Source organism: Equus przewalskii, chromosome 13, assembly GCF_037783145.1.
Source record: "Equus przewalskii isolate Varuska chromosome 13, EquPr2, whole genome shotgun sequence".
Classification (NCBI taxonomy): domain Eukaryota; kingdom Metazoa; phylum Chordata; class Mammalia; order Perissodactyla; family Equidae; genus Equus; species Equus przewalskii.
In genome coordinates, this window is record NC_091843.1 from 72,047,916 (window position 1) to 72,066,102 (window position 18,187).

Sequence of the window (18,187 nt, forward strand, 5' to 3'; positions counted from 1 at the left end):
CACTCCTCCATTCCATATGTTTATCAACTCCCAAGAGAGACAGCCACCCTGGTCACTCCAGATCCCACATGCCAGCTGACTCTGGCTACTTGTGACAGCAAAAAAGCTTCAAGTATAAGCATACTTCTCACCTGCAAGTTTTTCATTATTCTTCCATCTGGGGCAATCTGGCCTTTTCAGTGCCATTTATTATACACACAGTCTATGTCAGTCCTTGTGCCTGATGGAGAGTTGCAAAGTGGGGGTCACAAAGATAAATCAAGACATGGTCCCTGCCCTCAAGTTATAGCCAATAGAGACCATCAATACATAAAGACCTAAAATGCAAAGAATGCCATAAAAAAGGTATGAATAAAGAGCTAAGGAAAGACACATGGTGGAAGCAATTAATTCTTCCTGGGAGAGTCACAGAAAGCAAAAGAGATATAATGTTTAAGTGGAGCTTTACAGGATATGCAGGAGTTTGCAAACTTGACAAGGAATGGCAACTCAACCCAAGCCATGGCAAGAGTATGAGGTGTGCAAGTACACAGACAATCTGGATGGACAGTTCCACATGTCAAGGCAGGAAAGATGGGGCTGGGTTATGAAAAAGGCCTTGCTGGCAGTGAGAACTGTGGAGGTTCATCTATAGGCAATAGGGGTCTTCTAGAAGGGTGTGTTCCCAGATGGGATTTGTGTTAAGAACATAATTCCAATGGAATTGTGGAGACCTTTATGGGTTTAGTAGACTTCACTGGCAATTTGGGAACCTTCTGAGGGGTTGTATAACATAGTCACACCCTATCCTCATGTTATGGCTGCCTGGTCTCTCTCCCCCTTCTCTCTGGGCTCCTCATTTCCAAGAGAATTCCAAATTCCTTTTTTTTTTAATTGAGCTATAGTTGACATATACACTTATGTGTTGCTTAATGCTGGGGATACATTCTGAGAAATGGTTTGTTAGGCAATTTCATCGTTGTGCGAACATAATAAAGTATACTTACACAAACCTAGATGGTACAGTCTAGCACACACCTAGGCTATGTGGTACTGTTCCTACCTGACCACCGTCATATACGTGGTCTGTCATTGACCGAAATGTCATTATGCGATGCAGGACTATGACTTGTATTCATTTCAGGTGTACAACATAATGATTCAATATTTGTATTTATTGCAAAATGATCACAATAAGTCTAATTAATATCTGTCCCCATATATAGTTAAAAATTTTTCTTTCTTGTGATGAAAACTTTTAAGATCTATTCTCTTAGCAACTTTCAAATATACAATACAGTATTATTAACTATAGTTATCATGCTGTACACTATATCACCATGACTTATTTTATAACTGGAAGTTTGTACCTTTTGACCCCTTCACTCATTTTGCCTATGTTCCACCCCCCTACCCCCGACTTCTGGCAACCACCACTCTGTTCTCTGTATCTATGAGTTCAGTTTTGGAGTTTTTTGGGTTTGTTTTTGTTTTAGATTTCACATATAAGTGAGATCATATGGCGTTTGTCTTTCTCTGTCTGACTTATTTCACTTAGCATAAACACCCTCAAAGTCTACCCATGTTGTCACAAATGGCAAGATTTCCTTCTCTTTTTATAGCTGAATAATATTCCACTATATATATATATATGTATATATATACACACACACTCTTTGTTCATTGACGGACACTTAGGTTGCTTCCACATCTTGCTATTGCAAATAATGCTGCAATGAACATGGGGTGCAGATATCTTTCCAAGTTTAGTGTTTTCATTTTCTTTGGATAAATACCCAAAAGTGGAACTGCTAGATCATATGGTAGTTCTATTTTTAATTCTTTGAGGAACCTCCATACTATCTTCCATAGTGGCTGCACCAATTTACATTCCCACCAACAGTGCACAAGTGTTCCCTTTTCTCCATATCCTTGCCAATACTTATTTCTTGTCTTTTTTTTTTAAAGATTGGCACCTGAGCTAACAACTGTTGCCAATCTTCTTTTTTCTTTCTTCTCCCCAAAGCTCCCCAGTACATAGTTGTAGATTCTAGTTGTGTCTGCCTCTGGTTGTGCTGTGTCGGATGCCACCTCAGCATGACCTGATGAGTGGTGCCATGTCCGCACCCAGGATCCGAAGCAGCAAAACCCTGGGCCACTGAAGTGGAGGGCACAAACTTAACCACTCGGCCACGGGGCCAACCCCTATTTCTCGTCTTTTTGATAACAACCATTCTAACAGGTGTGAGTTGCCATCTCATTATGGGCTTGATTGGCATTTCCCTGATGATTAGTGATGTTGAGCATCTTTTCTTGTACCTGTTGGCCATCTGTATGGTTTTTTTTTTTTAAATGTCTGTTCAGATCCTTTGCCCATCCTTTCATAGGATTATTTGGAGGTTTTTTTGCTATTGAGTTGTATGAGTTCTCTGTACATTTTGGATATTAACCCCTTATCAGATATATGGTTTGCAAATATTTTATCTCATTTGGTAGGTTGCCTTTTCATTTTGTTGGAAAGTTCCAAATTCTTATCTCTCAACTATGCAGAGCAGCTTCTCCACTTCTCAAAAGTCCTGGCCCCAGCCACCACTCCAGCCTACAGGGGCTCCTTCTACGCTAAATAATTATCAAACCATTTTCCTAAATAAAGGCAGTTTTGTCAAGAAAAATTCTGGTACCAGCCATTAAAGGTAACGTAAATTTCTTTATCTCATCACGCTCACGAGTTATCTACCATTACTAGCAACATACTAAATATTTTACACATAATGGAAATTATCTGTGACACATAATTATGCTTGAGAAACAAAAGGCAGTATTCCCAAATTTATTTCAGCATTTCAACATCCAAGGTAAAATAACTCAGGACACTGTGTTATGCTTGTTTTAAAAAAAAGTTTATTTGTTACAAAATGTTAAATACTAAAGCTAAAAACATACAAATTCAGGTCAGGCTATATTAAAATACACACATACCCTTCTTTGCAAAATTATTAAAGGTAGAATTAAACAGATGTTTTAAATAAAATAAAGTACTCTTGAGGACATTTTTGTCTGATTAATTATATCAGTGTAGTGTAGTTTTTTAAATTATAGTTGAAAAGTTTAGCTGTCTTAGAAGTCAAATTCATCCAAATCTTCAGTTTCTGCTACAGCCCAATGTGAAGCAACCATGTTGGCTTGTGACAGGGTGAATTTCACTTATGTTACTGAAACTTGTATATTACAAGCCTACTCGCCCATAATAGGAGCACAGAGTAGTCAGAAGTATACAAAGGGTTATATAAGGTGAAAACACGGCCCAAGAAGAAAAGGCCTTAGTTCTACCATACAGGATCTTCTCTAATTAAAATGATTGCAAATATTTTGAAGGAGAGATCAGCACAAAGCATATATTCCTTCAGAAATCATCTTTCAATTAAAAAAAAAAAAAACCACTCAAAAAGAGTACTCTTTTCTCCAAGATAGTTTATAAGTATTTTTAAATTTCTTGTTATTTTAAATTGAGTTAATTCAAAGGTACTGAAGAGCCTAGGTTTAAAAACTGATTACTGTTCTGACTAGCTCTGGAGAGCTATGACATCTGTGTGTTTGTGTCACTAACACAGGTGATAAAGAACTTTCATAATAAAAACTACATGCTTAACACCAACAGAGCACCAGCTCTCAAAACCAACTTCCGCTCAGGCCAAACAACCTAAAAACAAACTATGGTCTATTTAAATGTTAAATAGTATTTTCAAGAAAATACTTTATTTTGCTTTAGAATGTCTATTTTTCAATTTCCTAGTTTAAAAGTTATTGATTTAGAATTTTAAGTACTGTAATCCACATAGGGGTAAGAATATGCTTATGAAGAACGAAAGGCTAACAGTGCATTTTAAAAGGTCTTAAATGTGAATGAATTTTTAAAAATCTACAGCATCTATTCTTTATAATGCTAACCCTTATCAAATGAGATTTGCCAAGAGTTGATTAATCCAAGTGATTAAAATTAAAAACAAATAAAATGCATTCCAGTAATCTTCATCAACACAATCCAATTAAAATCAGGTTTCTTAGAAGATATATGTAGGGACTTTTTACTGTTTTACTCTGACAGTGTTGGTACACAACCAAGGACTAACTGTATAGTATTATGTCTAATACTATGGCATAAAATTGTTTAACCAAACCTTTGCATAGTTGGAAAAACTATGTGTATTCTAAGGTCACTGGAAATTAAAAGAAAAATATATTCTAATATTGAATTACAGATAAAAATAATGCTAAGAATAAATAGTAATCTAGTTTTCCATCTCTCGGCTTGTAAGTTTCTAATGTAATTACTTCTGTTGACATGTGATACAAGAGAAACTATAATTCTGTCCTCTATCCTAGTACCATTTTCTCTACATGAAACAAGGCTTTTTATCCTTTCTTTTAACTTACTGGGTAACCTTGAAGGACAAGATTCATGCTACCCTTCATCAAATAACCTTGCGGTCCCCAGAAAGAATTCAAACAATTCAAGCCACTGACATCCTAATCCTAGTATATACTCTACAACAAAAAAGTCTTGAGCTTTCGATAGTGAATTCTCTAGAAAGCATCTTTTACTATGAGCATCTTTATAAATGCACATTAAAGTCATGCTGGTCAGTCACTTTTACCAACATCCTGGTCTTACAGAACGATAGAGAAAGTATTGTTCATCTGTGATAGAGCCAGAACTGTAAGTGTTTTAAAGCTAAGATAACATGATGTATTTCTGACTTGCCAGCCAAAGTGGTAGTGGAGGGAGGCCCTGGGTGGTACAGACTTCCCCAAAGATGGGAAACCCCATGTGATCCCTTCCCTCAGCAAGCCTCCTTCTCTTTCCTTGATGTCAATGCCTCTCTTCTGCTTTCAGAGAGAACGATATTTGGCAAGAAAACATGGTACATATCTTGCTAGGAAATTTTCGTAACTATAGGCCCAGTGCAAAGTGAAAATGAGGGGCCTTTCTTCAAACATAATTAAGAATTTGAAGGTGGTGATAGCAGAGCATGAAACCAAGTGAAGAGCCCTGTGCAACTACACAGGTTACACGGCCATAAAGCCAGCCCTGTTGAGGTTTCCTGCCTAACCAGAATCCCAGGGAAGAGACAAGGTGTCTCAGTTGGGTTGTCCAGATACAAACAGAAATTTTTTTTCACGATGGTTCAAACACTGTCACTGATTTGAAACCAAGTGGCATTTTACTTTCAAAATCCTATGTAAATTTCTATTCCTAAAATTTCAGATTGATCAGCCTTACCCTAGATTTCTCATTATATAGTCATACTGGGTCTGAAATGCCCCTTATTTTTATAGAGCAAGTAATCAGACATGATGAAATTTCTGTATTAATCTTATATGATTTTTTTAAAACTTAAACATCGCTTAACTGGGAGGGGTATTAATATCACTAGAGGAATAAGGCATCTTAAAGGGAAAAAATGGATGTACAACAGCTTTATATACTAGGGTGAAGCCTTAGTTTTAGCCTACATAGATTTTGTTCCCTTTTAAGATCACAATAGAACTAAGAAAAACATTAAGCAGTATGGTGATTTTCTGTCTTTTTTTTTTTAACGCCCCTATTGGTTTTGGTCAGAAGAATTTTACTGGAACCCAGAGGTATCCCATTCTTCACAATAATAAAAAGAGCGTATGTATGTAAAAACGTCAGGTTACATTACTAAGCAACGACACTTCCGGGAGTGAATATACTTCCGGTATTCCGCAAGCTGCTTCAAGTACATATTCGACGGCCATCTGTGCTTTTCAACAAAACTGCGCTCTTCCACTAAAAATTTTAGAAAAAGAATGTTAATTGAATATATCTTATTTTAGATCAAGTTTAGATATTAACTGTTGATTTCTTATTTAAGAGAAGAGATCCAAGCTCTGCTATAGGACCCCTACCCTTTCCTCAAGCCTTCCACAATCATTTAACACAACTCTGGGTTAAATCAGTCACCAGGCTTTATGTTATTATGTGATTTACAATTATATACATCTTGTCCATTGATTAATCAGGTAATATTTGATTATGTTCTTTTTTTTCAAATGGGACTTGTTTTTCCTGGAGATGATAACTAACTTGTTTTTTCATTTAATCAGTTCTCTTTGTAGCTAACTAAACCTTTCAAACTCTTTACAGTCCTCTCAATTCTATTTTCCACCCAGCCACAGTTATGGGGTAATCTATCCACTCCTGTACTGGTGTCATTGCAGTTGCTGCCCTGGGGACCTCCCTTCTCATCAGAGCCCTGGCACTCTTGCCTTCCAGGCCCGCTTCATGCTTTTGTGTCATATCCCTCCACCCCTGGCCTCCAGGCCCTTCACTCTGTTTATTCTCTAGTTCTGGTGAACCACAACCCTTATTAGTTTCCTTAAAAAGAGGGTACAGAATAAGTATTTTTGAGACCTTGCTTGTGATGAAATGTCTTTAGTCTTTAATCTATCCTCACACACAGCTGATAATTTGGTTTGGTATAGAGTTCTAGGTTGAAAACTTCCCTCTTAATGTTGAAGGCAGTACTCCACCGCTTTCTAGTTTCCCAGGTTGTTAAGAACTCCACTGCCATTCAGATTCATAGTCCTTGGTAAGTACTCTGTGTTGGTTTTTTTTTATCCAGTAAACTTTTAGATTTTCCTACTTATAGTTGGTGTTCTTGCATGTCTCAGTGATGGACCTCGTCCATTCATCTAGCTCAGCACTCAGCATTTAGCAGATCCTTTCAATCTGGTGACTCAGGTCCTTCAGTACTGAGATAACTTCATATATTATTTCTTTGATAATTTCCTCCCCAGTGGTTTTTTCTATATTAACTTCTATTACTCAGATACTTCACCTCCTGAATTGAGCCTCCAATTTTTAAAAAATTGTTTCTCTCCTATCTGTCTCTTTATCTTTTTGTCCTACTTTCTAGATCTCCTTACCTTTATCTTTCAACTCTTTTTATTTATGTTTCAACTCCTTTATTTATTTAGTTGGGGTTTTTTTCTTTTTGCTACCATATTTCTAATTTCCAAGAACGACTTCTTGCTCTTTTATTATTTCTTTTAAATTATGGTGAAATATGCATAACATAACATTTGCCATCTTAACCATTTCTAAGTGTGCAGTTCAGTGGTGTTAAGTACATTCACAATGTTGTGCAGCCAATCCCCAGAACTCTTTCCCTCTTGCAAAACTGAAACTCTTTACCCATCAGACAACGACTACCTCCCCTCCCCAGTCCCTGGCACCCACCATTCTACTTTCTGTCTCCATGAATGCTGTTTCTTTTCTATAACATTCTATCCCTGCTTTATGGATACACATCTCTTATTCTTTGAGGATATTAATTTTAGGTTTCCTTCTATTCTTTGTTCCTCTAAGTTCCTTCTCTTCTGTTTTTATTCATTTTGATTTGGCTTTGGTATCTTTCATGTTGGACATTACCTCAAATATCTGTTGATCCTTAGTCATCTCTTTGTATTTAAGAGTGAGATGCTGGAAAGCTGTTTGGAAATCTTCTGGGCATGGGTAGAACTAGACTGGTGGAATACACTGCACCATGGTTGAGCAGATATCTGTTGGGTTCATTGAGAGAATTCCCAAATGACTGTACCTATATGCTTTTTTTCTGAGGTCAGAGAAGGATGCTTCAATTTCATGTCCAGAGTATGGGACTCAAGATGGCAAATACCTGGCTGCCAGAATTCTAGAATCTGGATATGGGAAGGAGGCTGGAGGCTTACTATACAATGTGTATATTTTCACATGACCCCCATGTTTTCAATCCAGCTTCTTACCCCAATTCTCCCTAGAATTCATGATTCTATAACTTTTTTGGTTTAATTTCTCCGGGAATAAACCTCCCATCTCCTGTGATGATGAGGGAGAAGCAGTTGCCTGTCTGGGTGGGAGGGAGTGTAGCAAAACCTTCTTAACATTCAACTAATTATACTACTTTCAGCCCCAAGCCTCCTTCTGCTTTGTGAAATAGCTACTCCCTCGAATTCCTAAGGCTTTTGGTATTCTGCTGGGTGAATCAGCTTGGTTCTCATCAGTATTCCTTTCTGAGGTATAGGGGCACTACCCAGCATGCCCCGTTTAAAACCACGTGTCCTGGAGGTTCCTCGTCTGGGCTATGCACCAGCACTCATGATGATAAGAGTCCTGGGCTTAACCAACCCAGCTGCTTTCTTATGGGACAGTTAGCACAAAGACCCTCCAGGTCTGAGAGAACACAGAGGCCCTCTAGGGGGCACTCCGGTCCTTGGAATGCAGGTCATATAGGGACAGTCCCCCTTGGCAAGCATGCAGGCTTTGTTCCTCTGCCTACTTAAGCAAGCTTTTCTCAGTGGGTGGTAGCAAGTGCACATTTCCTGTCCAGCCAGCCGCCAATGGACCTTTCCTGTAAGTAACTCTCCAGTAGACCCATGTGTCTCGTTTGCTGTCTCCGGGTCTTTTCTTTGGTCATTCAGCAACCTATCCCAGACTGCTCAACCAGCTGGGCGTGTGGTGGAACATGAGGGCACTTAGGTTTCCTTCTGCTAAGTCAGTTTCCACTTCCCCATCTACTGTTTAACTTCATGTATTATAATTTGGATTATGAAGGTCTTGATCCAGGATGCAGGACTGGACAAAAAGGAACAACCTAGCTGCTCAGGGAAATTAGTTATACGTTTCATTAGGAAGCAAAGGTTACATAAGACTACTCCCTGAGTTAAGACAAAAAAGAGAAAAGTCATCACAGATGAGCTCTGGCAGCCAGCAAAAAACAAAACACGAAAAAAGCCTCCACAATAAATAATACAAAATATAATATTGAAAATTAAACTGTGAGAGTAACAAATCCTTAAATACCAAGGGTAATTCATATTCCTGTGCATTGCTGTTTGTTTTCATAAGAGTCCAGTATATAAAATACATCTAACACTTAGTAAGCTATTTAACTGTGTTCTGATGTATCAGTGCCAGCATTGACCTGAGATCTTTTCCAGTATTACTTTTCAATTTCTAAACACCGCTAAAGAAGAAAAATTCTCAGTTAAGAGGAAACAATGCACAGAATTCCAATAATAATTTGACAATTTTTGAAGCCGGAAATGGGCAGTTCTTTAAGGAAGCTGTAAAGTGATTGTGCTAAGAACCCATTTCAACTTTAAGTGACCATGTGAAGTAGTCCTAGTGTAAGGCAATAGGGAAGAGAGGTGACTATGACACTCTGGAGAGGACATGGTCCTTTAAAATGGGCAGCCACTGCTCAGTTCCGGGTTGGTGCCACATAGGAAGATGGGCCCAGAGTAGCCACATCCCAGCTTTTCAAAAGAAGCGGAAATTTGGAATTTTAAAATGTTACATGTTACAATTTTTAAATATTGACACTAAAAAAATAATAATACTGTGTGGGCTGAATAAAACCCCTTGGCAGGCTACATTTAACCCACAGACTGCCAGTTTGCGACCACTGATTTAGACTATCGAGTTTTCTCTTATCTACACGGGGATTTCTTCCTCTGCCCAGGAGGACACATCACAGCAGGTCGCGGACATGAACAGGTACTGCTGAGTCAGAGCACTCAAGATGCCCTTTCAGTGCCCATCAAAGGAACATAAGATAATCACTGACACAGCCTCATCTTCTTACCCTGCCTTCTCAGATTACGCCCTGGAGACCTGCTGCTCACCATGCCGGGTGGTCATAACATATTGTATAGGCAATTGTATAAGTAATAAAATAAAATAAAAACTAATAACTCAAAGGATTTATAAAGCATCTTTCTCCCAAGGTAGCAATAGTACTCTATGTGTATCATACATCTATACAGAAGAGCAACTGACAAATAATCTTGCTCTTCTTTTATAAATGAAGGTGACCTAAGGTGGCACAATGAAGGTGGTTCACTCACTTTCATTTTTAATTGAATTCTTAAAGAATAACTCTATAACAATGTCCCTACTAACTAACCAGGGGTCTAATGATCAAGATTCAGTGCTCTCACCTCTGTGGCCTGGGTTCATTTCCTGGTCAGGGAACCACACCACCCGTCTGTTGGTCGTCATACTGTGGTGGCTGCATGTTGCTGTGATGCTGAAAGCTATGCCACCAATATTTCAAATACCAGCAGGGTCACCATGTTGGACAGGTTTCAGTGGAGCTTCCAGACTAAGACAGACTAGGAAGAAGGACCTGGCCACCAATTTCCAAAAAAATGGCCAAGAAAACCCTGTGAATAGCAGTGAAGCATCGTCTGCTAGAGTGCTGGAAGGTGAGAGGATGGCGCAAAAAGACTGGGCAGGGTTCCGCTCTGCTGTACACGATGTCGCTAGGAGTTGGAATTGACTAGATGGCACTAACAGCAAGCAGAAGCACGCCTTATTTTTATGAATGGATCAGTTTGTTTTTTCCTTCAGAAAGTAGATGGTTAGTAAATATCTATTGTTCTGCTTTGATTTATTATGTTACTCTATTGCACTAACAGGTGAATTCTACGTAAGGAGGCTCCCAGTAGGCATACAATGCCTAATTTTGACTGGCCAAATACCTCTGCCAATACATCCGCCCAAAACTGACTGAGTGTTTCTTGGTTTCCTTAACTGTACAAGGAGTAGCTGAGTAGAACCGGAGATTTTCACATCTTTTAGCAGCAAGTTCTCGTTTACAGGTAAAATTTTATGGAGAATTCTAATATAAAACAAATACAAGTGCAACTACTGTTTGAAGGTGCAAGGGAGGAGTCAAAGAATTAGAAATTTCAGCCTCTCTTCTTCCCTCCCTCTGCCCTCCCCCTCTCTCCACTCTCTGCCCCCATCTCAGAAGACCTCCAGGCATCTCCAAGGAGATTTCTCTGTTTAGAGTTTGAAACTACTTGACTAGGTGTTATTTAACTTCCTTATTCTTTGAGTCTCTTCTAGGTAATAACATGAGCAAACGTTGAATCTAAACTGATGGTCTACTCTGATGACTATTCTATTTTCATTCTCTTTCCTCTTAGGCAGCACTGAGCAGCTCACCCTGTGACTGGTTTTAATCTTTATAATTTACCTTAAAAATCACATTATGTATACTCTCTGCTCAAAAAGTTTTGCAACACTTTGATCAATAAAATCTATTATTTCCATGTAATATAATGAACTCCTATATAGATATACTTAGTGGATACAGATGTCAGTACAATAGAACTACATATTGTAAATAATAAATAATAGTTACAATTCCTTTACAAGAAAAAATTTTAAAATACATACTGTTTAAATTTTGCTTGCCTTAGGTGGTTAAAACCAAGATCTCGTTTATCACAACCAAATGCCACCTGAGGACACCTTAGCTCTCTACTTAGGGGAAAAAATGTATTTAAAAATAAACGGGAGCTATAAACCAATCATTAGAAAACTTTTGGTGTAACGCAGGTCAAGCCTCTTATGTAACACAGGTGACCATAAGTTAAAGTGTCATCAGTTCCCACACTGCGTATTTAAAAGGAAATGAATTACAGTGACTTTTTATTTTTTAAAACTACTATTCTCACAAACTATGTCTCAGATCTACAAACAACATAAAGATTTCTTTTCAAAACAGTAATTGGCAATCTACCTGAAAGATCCTGAAACTCAGGCTTTTGACTGAAGATGAGGTAGTTAGTGGCAATGAAATGAAGTAGCCAGGTGGAAAGGCAGTCAGAGTGGTGAAACTGCAAGAAAAATGGAAAGTGAAACAATACCGCTCATAACGCATCACCGTGATGATCAGATTAATAGTGGTCTGGGTGGACTCATGGAGAGCCCAAACCCATGTTTAATGTGTCTGTATACAACGCAGCCTTCAGCCTACTCTGACAGCAGAAAGGAATACGGAGTATTATTAACAAATACTAACAAAATTACCTCAATGAAGACACTGGCTCATAAAAACAATGAGCTACTGCTGCTGGAGTGGCTGAAGTCTTGAAGCAGATGCACGGCTGCGTCTGTGGTTAACAGACTATTTGAGGTTCTTGAGGACTTAGTTTAAGCTTTTAATCTAAAGTCATGACCTTCACTAACTACACTTGTATCTGTGTAGCAGAGAAAAGATTATGGTTAGCAAAGGTATACCCTTGGCCATATCTAAACAAGTTCACCTGAGGAGTGAACCAAAAAATATTTTAAGGAGGAAATATCATTCTAAGGGTATGGGTTGCAACGTATAAATATTTCTATGGGAAGCTTATGTCTGAATAGTTGCTCTTAACTAGAATGTACTGTTACACTGAGCAGCACATTTCTCATTCTAAGTTCCAACAGCTAATGGAAGGGAAACTTAGAGCAACTTGGCCATGACATCATCACCTTGGTACCCACCCAGTGACACTCACTGATCCACTTAACCACTCAATCCAGACTACAGCAACTTGCTGGCAGGCAACTTTGGTGCACGAGTACAGCTCTTATTATTACTGTGGTAAAATACACATAACATAAAAGTTACCATTTTAACCATCTTTAAGTTTACAGTTCAGTGGCATTAAGTACAATCATGTTATTGTGCAACCATCACCACTATCTATTCCGGAACTTTTTTATCGTCCCCAACTGAAACTCTGTACCCTTTTCCCCAACCCCAGTCCCTGGTAACAAGTATTCTTCCTTCTTTCTATGAATTTGACTATTCTTGGCACTTCATATAAGTCAAATTATACAATATTTGTCCTTTTATGTCTGTTTTATTTTATTTAGCCTAACGTCCTCACGGTTCATCCACATTGCAACATGTATTAAAATTTCATTCTTTTTTAAGGCTGAATAATATCCCACCGTATGTATATACCACATTTTGTTTATCCATTCATTTGTTCATGGACATTTAGGTTGTTTCCATCTTTAGACTAAATATAGCTCTTTTAAAGACACTCAAAAATACTATATAAGCAATAAATAACGCTAAATTGAAGAAAGATTTGTAATCTCAGATGCTAAGGAAGAAACTAAAGTATCACTCTTTTGAAAAGTTAAAACACGGGAATATTCTAACACATAAATTCATAGGTCTCTGATTTTCATTATACGAAATCTGAATTTTTGAATTCTAAGAGACTTTATAGTTTATTTAACCCCATGTCACATTTTAACAATCTTTTTTCACCTTATCTTTCAGCAGATGAATGTGAGTGATCTCAAGGGAATAGAGCAAGACTGTGTAGCTATTTTAACAGAAGCCACCAGAGCAGAAAACCTACAAAAAAAGTTTAGAACATTGTCTGAGGACAGTGACTTTAAAGAGAAGAGACATCACAGAAATGAATATCTGGCTACAAAAACATGATTAAAATGAAGGATTTCATTGTTGACCAGATTTAAGATATCATAATTGTGGGCTCTTGGCAAGAGATAGAATGAATCTCACTGTAAGAACTACTGTTTTTGAAAGAATATATGCTGTTCTGAGAAAATTGGTTTAAACCGAAATAAACAACAGAAGAAAAAAGAAAGGCATTAAAACAAAAAAAACCATGAACCAAATGCTATAGCCTTTAACAGCTCTGTGAAGAATTATAATGGTGGAGAAAGTATCCAGAAACTCACAAGAAAAAGGTCAGAAACAAAACTGGTGGCCTGAAGCAGCCAAATATTAATGTACAGATTATAAGTGAAGAAATTGAGTTTAAAACTTTAATATAAGAGTAAATAGGACTTCATAGGAAAGTTTGGCTGAATAAGGTTTAAAGGAAGTAAAGATAAGGAAATTTCCACCTCAATCTGAAGGAACTGATCGGATTAAGGGAAAGACGCGTCTCTTGCATGTTAAGAGTTCAACTTAATGGAAATATATGAAGCTGAAGGTAGGACCATGGTAAAGAATTGAGAGGTTAGGGGAAAGTGCAAGCAGAAGTGAGAGATACCAAAACTGCTCAACTATATCAAAGATATGAACTAATGCTTTCCTGATACAGAATACAAAACTGGCAGAGACGGTAACAGAGTAACTGGAAAGTTTGATTATTCCGGGAGCTACTGGAAGTCTAATTCTGCTAAAAGACAATTTCACCTCCCAGAAGTCAGAGAAACAATGAGGGAAAGGTTAACTGAATTCTGACCAACCAGATGACCTGGCTGGTAAAGTGGAACCTCAAACTAGGAACTTCAAAGAGAAGTGGGAAAGAAACATTATCCTGTTAGCTGGGATTCATAATTGCCAAATTAGGGACCACCAGGAATAGAATAAAGGAAAACTAGTAGCTGTAGGTTTAATCTTACCACATAGAAAAGTTTTCAGAAACAAACAGTAAAATTCAAAAAGGGCTGGTATCTTAGACTTTTAAAATTGAAGGGAAAAAAATAAGGATAATCAGGTAGTCAGAAACCACACAGTCAGGGAAAGCAGGTCAGGAGGAACTTATGACAATGCAACCATAAATGACGCTCGCTGATAAGGAATCAAGTGCCTATGTGTTTGGAGGCGGGGAACACCTAGAGACATCAATGCAACCATACAGGAAGTTCTCTTCTGCATAAACTATTTAAAAGGATACTACAAGATAAGGAAAGAGGAGCTGGCGTCCAATTTTTTAAAGTATGACAGACTTGTTAGAACAGCATCAAAATGACACATCGAAAATGAACTGAGGTTGTGATAATGCTAGAAAGAATAAAAAAGAATTTTTAAACTAAATCTAGAGGGCAGGTATTTATCCCAAGCTCAATGTAAATATATTACAAAGAGAGATCAGAGTTACTCAATTTTTTTAATTTGTTTTTATCTCTCATATTAAATACATAGGATCTTAAGACTTGATTATGAGAGAAATGAACTTCAAAACAGTTAAGGAGAAAGTAAGAGAAGACCTATATGCTTTAAATGAATTCCCTTCTATGTCCAGAAATATACATGTTGCTTAAATCCATCTCAACCTGGAGGCAAGCCTTTGGCTGTCACAGGTGTGTCTTTTGGCCCATTGTGTGGCTCCATTTTAGCAACTTGGATGAAGACAAAGTTGTCATATTTTTCTAATTCTGGATGTCAAAGTTGGTAGGATAACTAATATGTGGTCTGCCAGATCATATTTTACGAAGTCTTGATAGTCGGTAATGATGGGTCAAATATATTCCCGTGAAAAAGTCCTAGAAGGTTCAGCTTACTGCAAGCTCAGTACACGTGACCATGTGCATGAGCCCTGCACTGTCTTAAGGCAGGGGATGGAAGGGTGGACTAACCAAGGGCAGGATGACTCAACTAGGTAAACTTCCTGTTCCCAGGGATAAAGGAGAGTTGTCATGAGGAGGTGGCAGATGTTGGACTGGGACAACGTCTGAGAGTTCCAGAAGCAGATTTCAAGAAAGCAGACCCAGTTTATTTACAGACCTGGCCCAGTCCTTTGTCCAACTCATATGCTAGAGTCTTTGTAATTGTAGTTACTCACAACTAGTTTAATTGTGTAAACTCTGTTGCCTAGATGTGTGGCAATATAATTCTTAACAACAAAACAGCCCAAGCTTAGAAGAAGCCAGAAGAAGCATGGTGTATTGTAATGATTCTCAACTCAAATGTTTCTACTGAATATTTTCTTGATACCATGAGACATATCAACAAAAGGCATTCCGAAAGGATTAATGAGGTACATCAATACCTCCTACATAACTCCTACAATACCGGAACTTCGACATATGTTCACAAAGTGAATGAATGAATGAATGAACAAATAAATGAGTTTAGCTGAACCATCTCTATCGTATGTATGGACCAATTTTGTCATTTTCCTTTTAGGAACCCTAAGATGTGATCGTTTTGGGGAAATTCAATGTAAACTCTATTTCCTATAATGCCTATACAACGTAATAGAGTACCATACCCAAATGATTCTAATACGGGCCACTATTCAGTTGAAAAAAATTCATATTGGAAAATTCTATCTCCTTAGAAATGGACTGCTCAAAAACCCTATGCTTCAAAATTATCTAGCCACAGAAATTGTTGTGAGGGTACTTTAACCTCAGTTAGCCAAAATTCCAAACCAAGACAAGCACTAATATATCTCTTAATAAACAGAAATTTTTTAAAAGCAGTATGACTTTTTATAAGATTTTTAAAAAACCAAATAACCAGATACACAGGGCCAATTACCTTGGCTTTTTTGAGCAGGTCAACTATATCGAGGTTCATGGCCGCCAGTTCCCGGCTCGGCATGCTCTGCAGCTGTGTGATGATGAACAGCTCACAGATGTGCTGCAGTCTGGACACCTGGTACATCTCGGCACAGATCAGGAGACACATGGCCTGGAAAATGCCGGCTGATGCAGGAAGGGAAAGAAGAGAAAACGGACAATAAAGCCATTTCCTTCATGACCTAAAACTAAACAACAACAAAAATGCTGACTATGTCATCCAACGTAGAACAGAAAGCCTAGAAAAAGCCCCGAAGAAGTCAGCGTTCTAAGCCTTCACACTCAGAAGTGAATCTATGCATTGTTTTCTGTTTCCTTTTGTTTTTAACTCTCCAGAGAAGGAGATTCTAGAATTGCCCTTAATAATCGATTCTAGGGCTATGGGGTAATTCTTTCTGCTAGCTAAACTAAATCCTTGCAATTTTTCATCCCCAGGCTTTAGTCCCCAGGTATGTCTGTTTTGTTTTTATTGTGATAAAATAAACATAAAATTTACCATTAACCATTTTTAAGTGTACAGTACAGTGGCATTAAGTACATTCACATTGTTGTGCAACCATCACCACTATCCATCTCCTGAACTTTTTCATCTTCCCAAACTGAAACTCAGTGTCCATTAAACAATAACTCCCCACTGCCCCATCCCCGACTTAGGCAATCACTTAGGTTTGTTTCTGGGGTTTTTTTTCAACAGTTTCTCTATGAATCTGATTTTTCATGAATAGTAGTCGGCCCTTATCTGCAGTTTTGCTTTCCGTGTCAAGCACAGTTCAAAAATATTAAATAGGAAATTCCAAAAATAAACAATTCATAAGGTCTAAATTGTGCGCCATAGCATGACAAAATCTGTCACCGTCCAGCTCTGTCCCCCACCTTGCCTGTGACACAAATCATCCCTTTGTCCAGTGTATCCACACTCTATATGCTACCTGCCCATGAGCCTGCTAGTTAGGAATAAACATAATACACATAGGGTTCAGTACCATCCATGGTTTCAGGCATCCACTGGGGTTCTTGGAACATATCCCCCTCGGGTAAGGGGGGACTACTGTAATTCTCTTTCTTATCCCTCCTTAAACTTCTTACATTCTTTTGTAGCTAGGAACCAAGAACACTGTATATGATAAATATTTAATATAACGAATGGATTACCTTTTTGTGATTTTCCCAATGAAAATATCCCAGTGTCCAACTTAACTTTTTGATTATTCATTGTGACTCCTTTTCCCCACACACCTTTTATCTATTTTTAAAGTGCTTTTGTTCTATAGTTATTATCGCTTTTCTGAGCACTTTTCCTAATTAGCAAGATAAAACCTAAAATTTGAAGCTTCAGTTACCCTACTGAGAGGATGACTGAGACACCAAATTTTCTTATTATTTCAAATCTGGTCAAATTTTTTATTTAATATACAAATTTGCTGGTATTGAAATAATAATAATAACGCACTCTGATGAGAATCAATGCTCTCATTTTTATTAAGCAAAAATTATAACCAGTCTTTAACACTGACAGTAGCAACTCTAACTGGCTCTAAAACTGTGCAGCAGCTGCAAGACCAGAATTAACTCAATTTAAAAAAGAATTTTCTTTTTTGGAACTTCTAATACCTTTCACTAGAGGGCTCATGACTTGTTTAAAACTTAAGAGTATTCAGTAACAAACATAGGAAATCTTCCAAATCTAAAAATTAAAGCAGTAAACCTGAAGAGAGGTATGGTCTGAAATGTGTGTTTTCTTTTTATATTTGCTAGGGCACCTGGCTAGGGTCTGTAGTCAGGGTCTCAGGCTCCTGGATGAAGCCAGGAGGGGCTTATTCTAGTTATGTTTGTGGTGGGAGCCATCTGGTGGACAAAGAATGAAGATTAATCAAAGGGAAGGGCTTCCATGCCAGTATCCCAAGGCGCCAAGGCCCCTTGAAAGGATTGTGCAGCTTCTCCAAGGTGGTTCCAGGTAGAGGAACCCAGCAAGATCTGTTCCAACCTGTAGCTGCCATAGACAGTTAGTTCCTAATCAAAGATAGTCCTAGGTCAGTAAATTGGAAAATAAATCCTACAGTCCACTGA

The 18,187-nt window shown here is 37.9% G+C and overlaps 2 protein-coding genes across 3 annotated transcripts in view; one reads left to right on the forward strand and one right to left on the reverse strand.

The window, feature by feature from the left end:
- GLRX (glutaredoxin) overlaps positions 1-15,681 on the forward strand; it is a 44,517-nt gene extending 28,836 nt beyond the window's left edge. Inside the window, exons 3-4 of one of the 2 annotated variants that reach the window (XR_011525271.1) lie at positions 10,465-10,647; positions 13,116-15,681. The gene's annotated coding sequence lies outside the window, so the exon portion shown is untranslated. The remainder of the gene's footprint in view (positions 1-10,464; positions 10,648-13,115) is intronic. The other variant, XR_011525272.1, reaches the window with a different exon arrangement.
- Positions 2,858-18,187, reverse strand: part of RHOBTB3 (Rho related BTB domain containing 3) — a 52,655-nt gene continuing 37,325 nt past the window's right edge. Inside the window, exons 10-12 of the mRNA XM_008520979.2 lie at positions 16,080-16,246; positions 11,577-11,673; positions 2,858-5,791 (exon numbers count right to left, since the gene is read on the reverse strand). Of these exons, the coding sequence (XP_008519201.1) occupies positions 5,676-5,791; positions 11,577-11,673; positions 16,080-16,246 (380 nt within the window). The 3' untranslated portion in view covers positions 2,858-5,675. The remainder of the gene's footprint in view (positions 5,792-11,576; positions 11,674-16,079; positions 16,247-18,187) is intronic.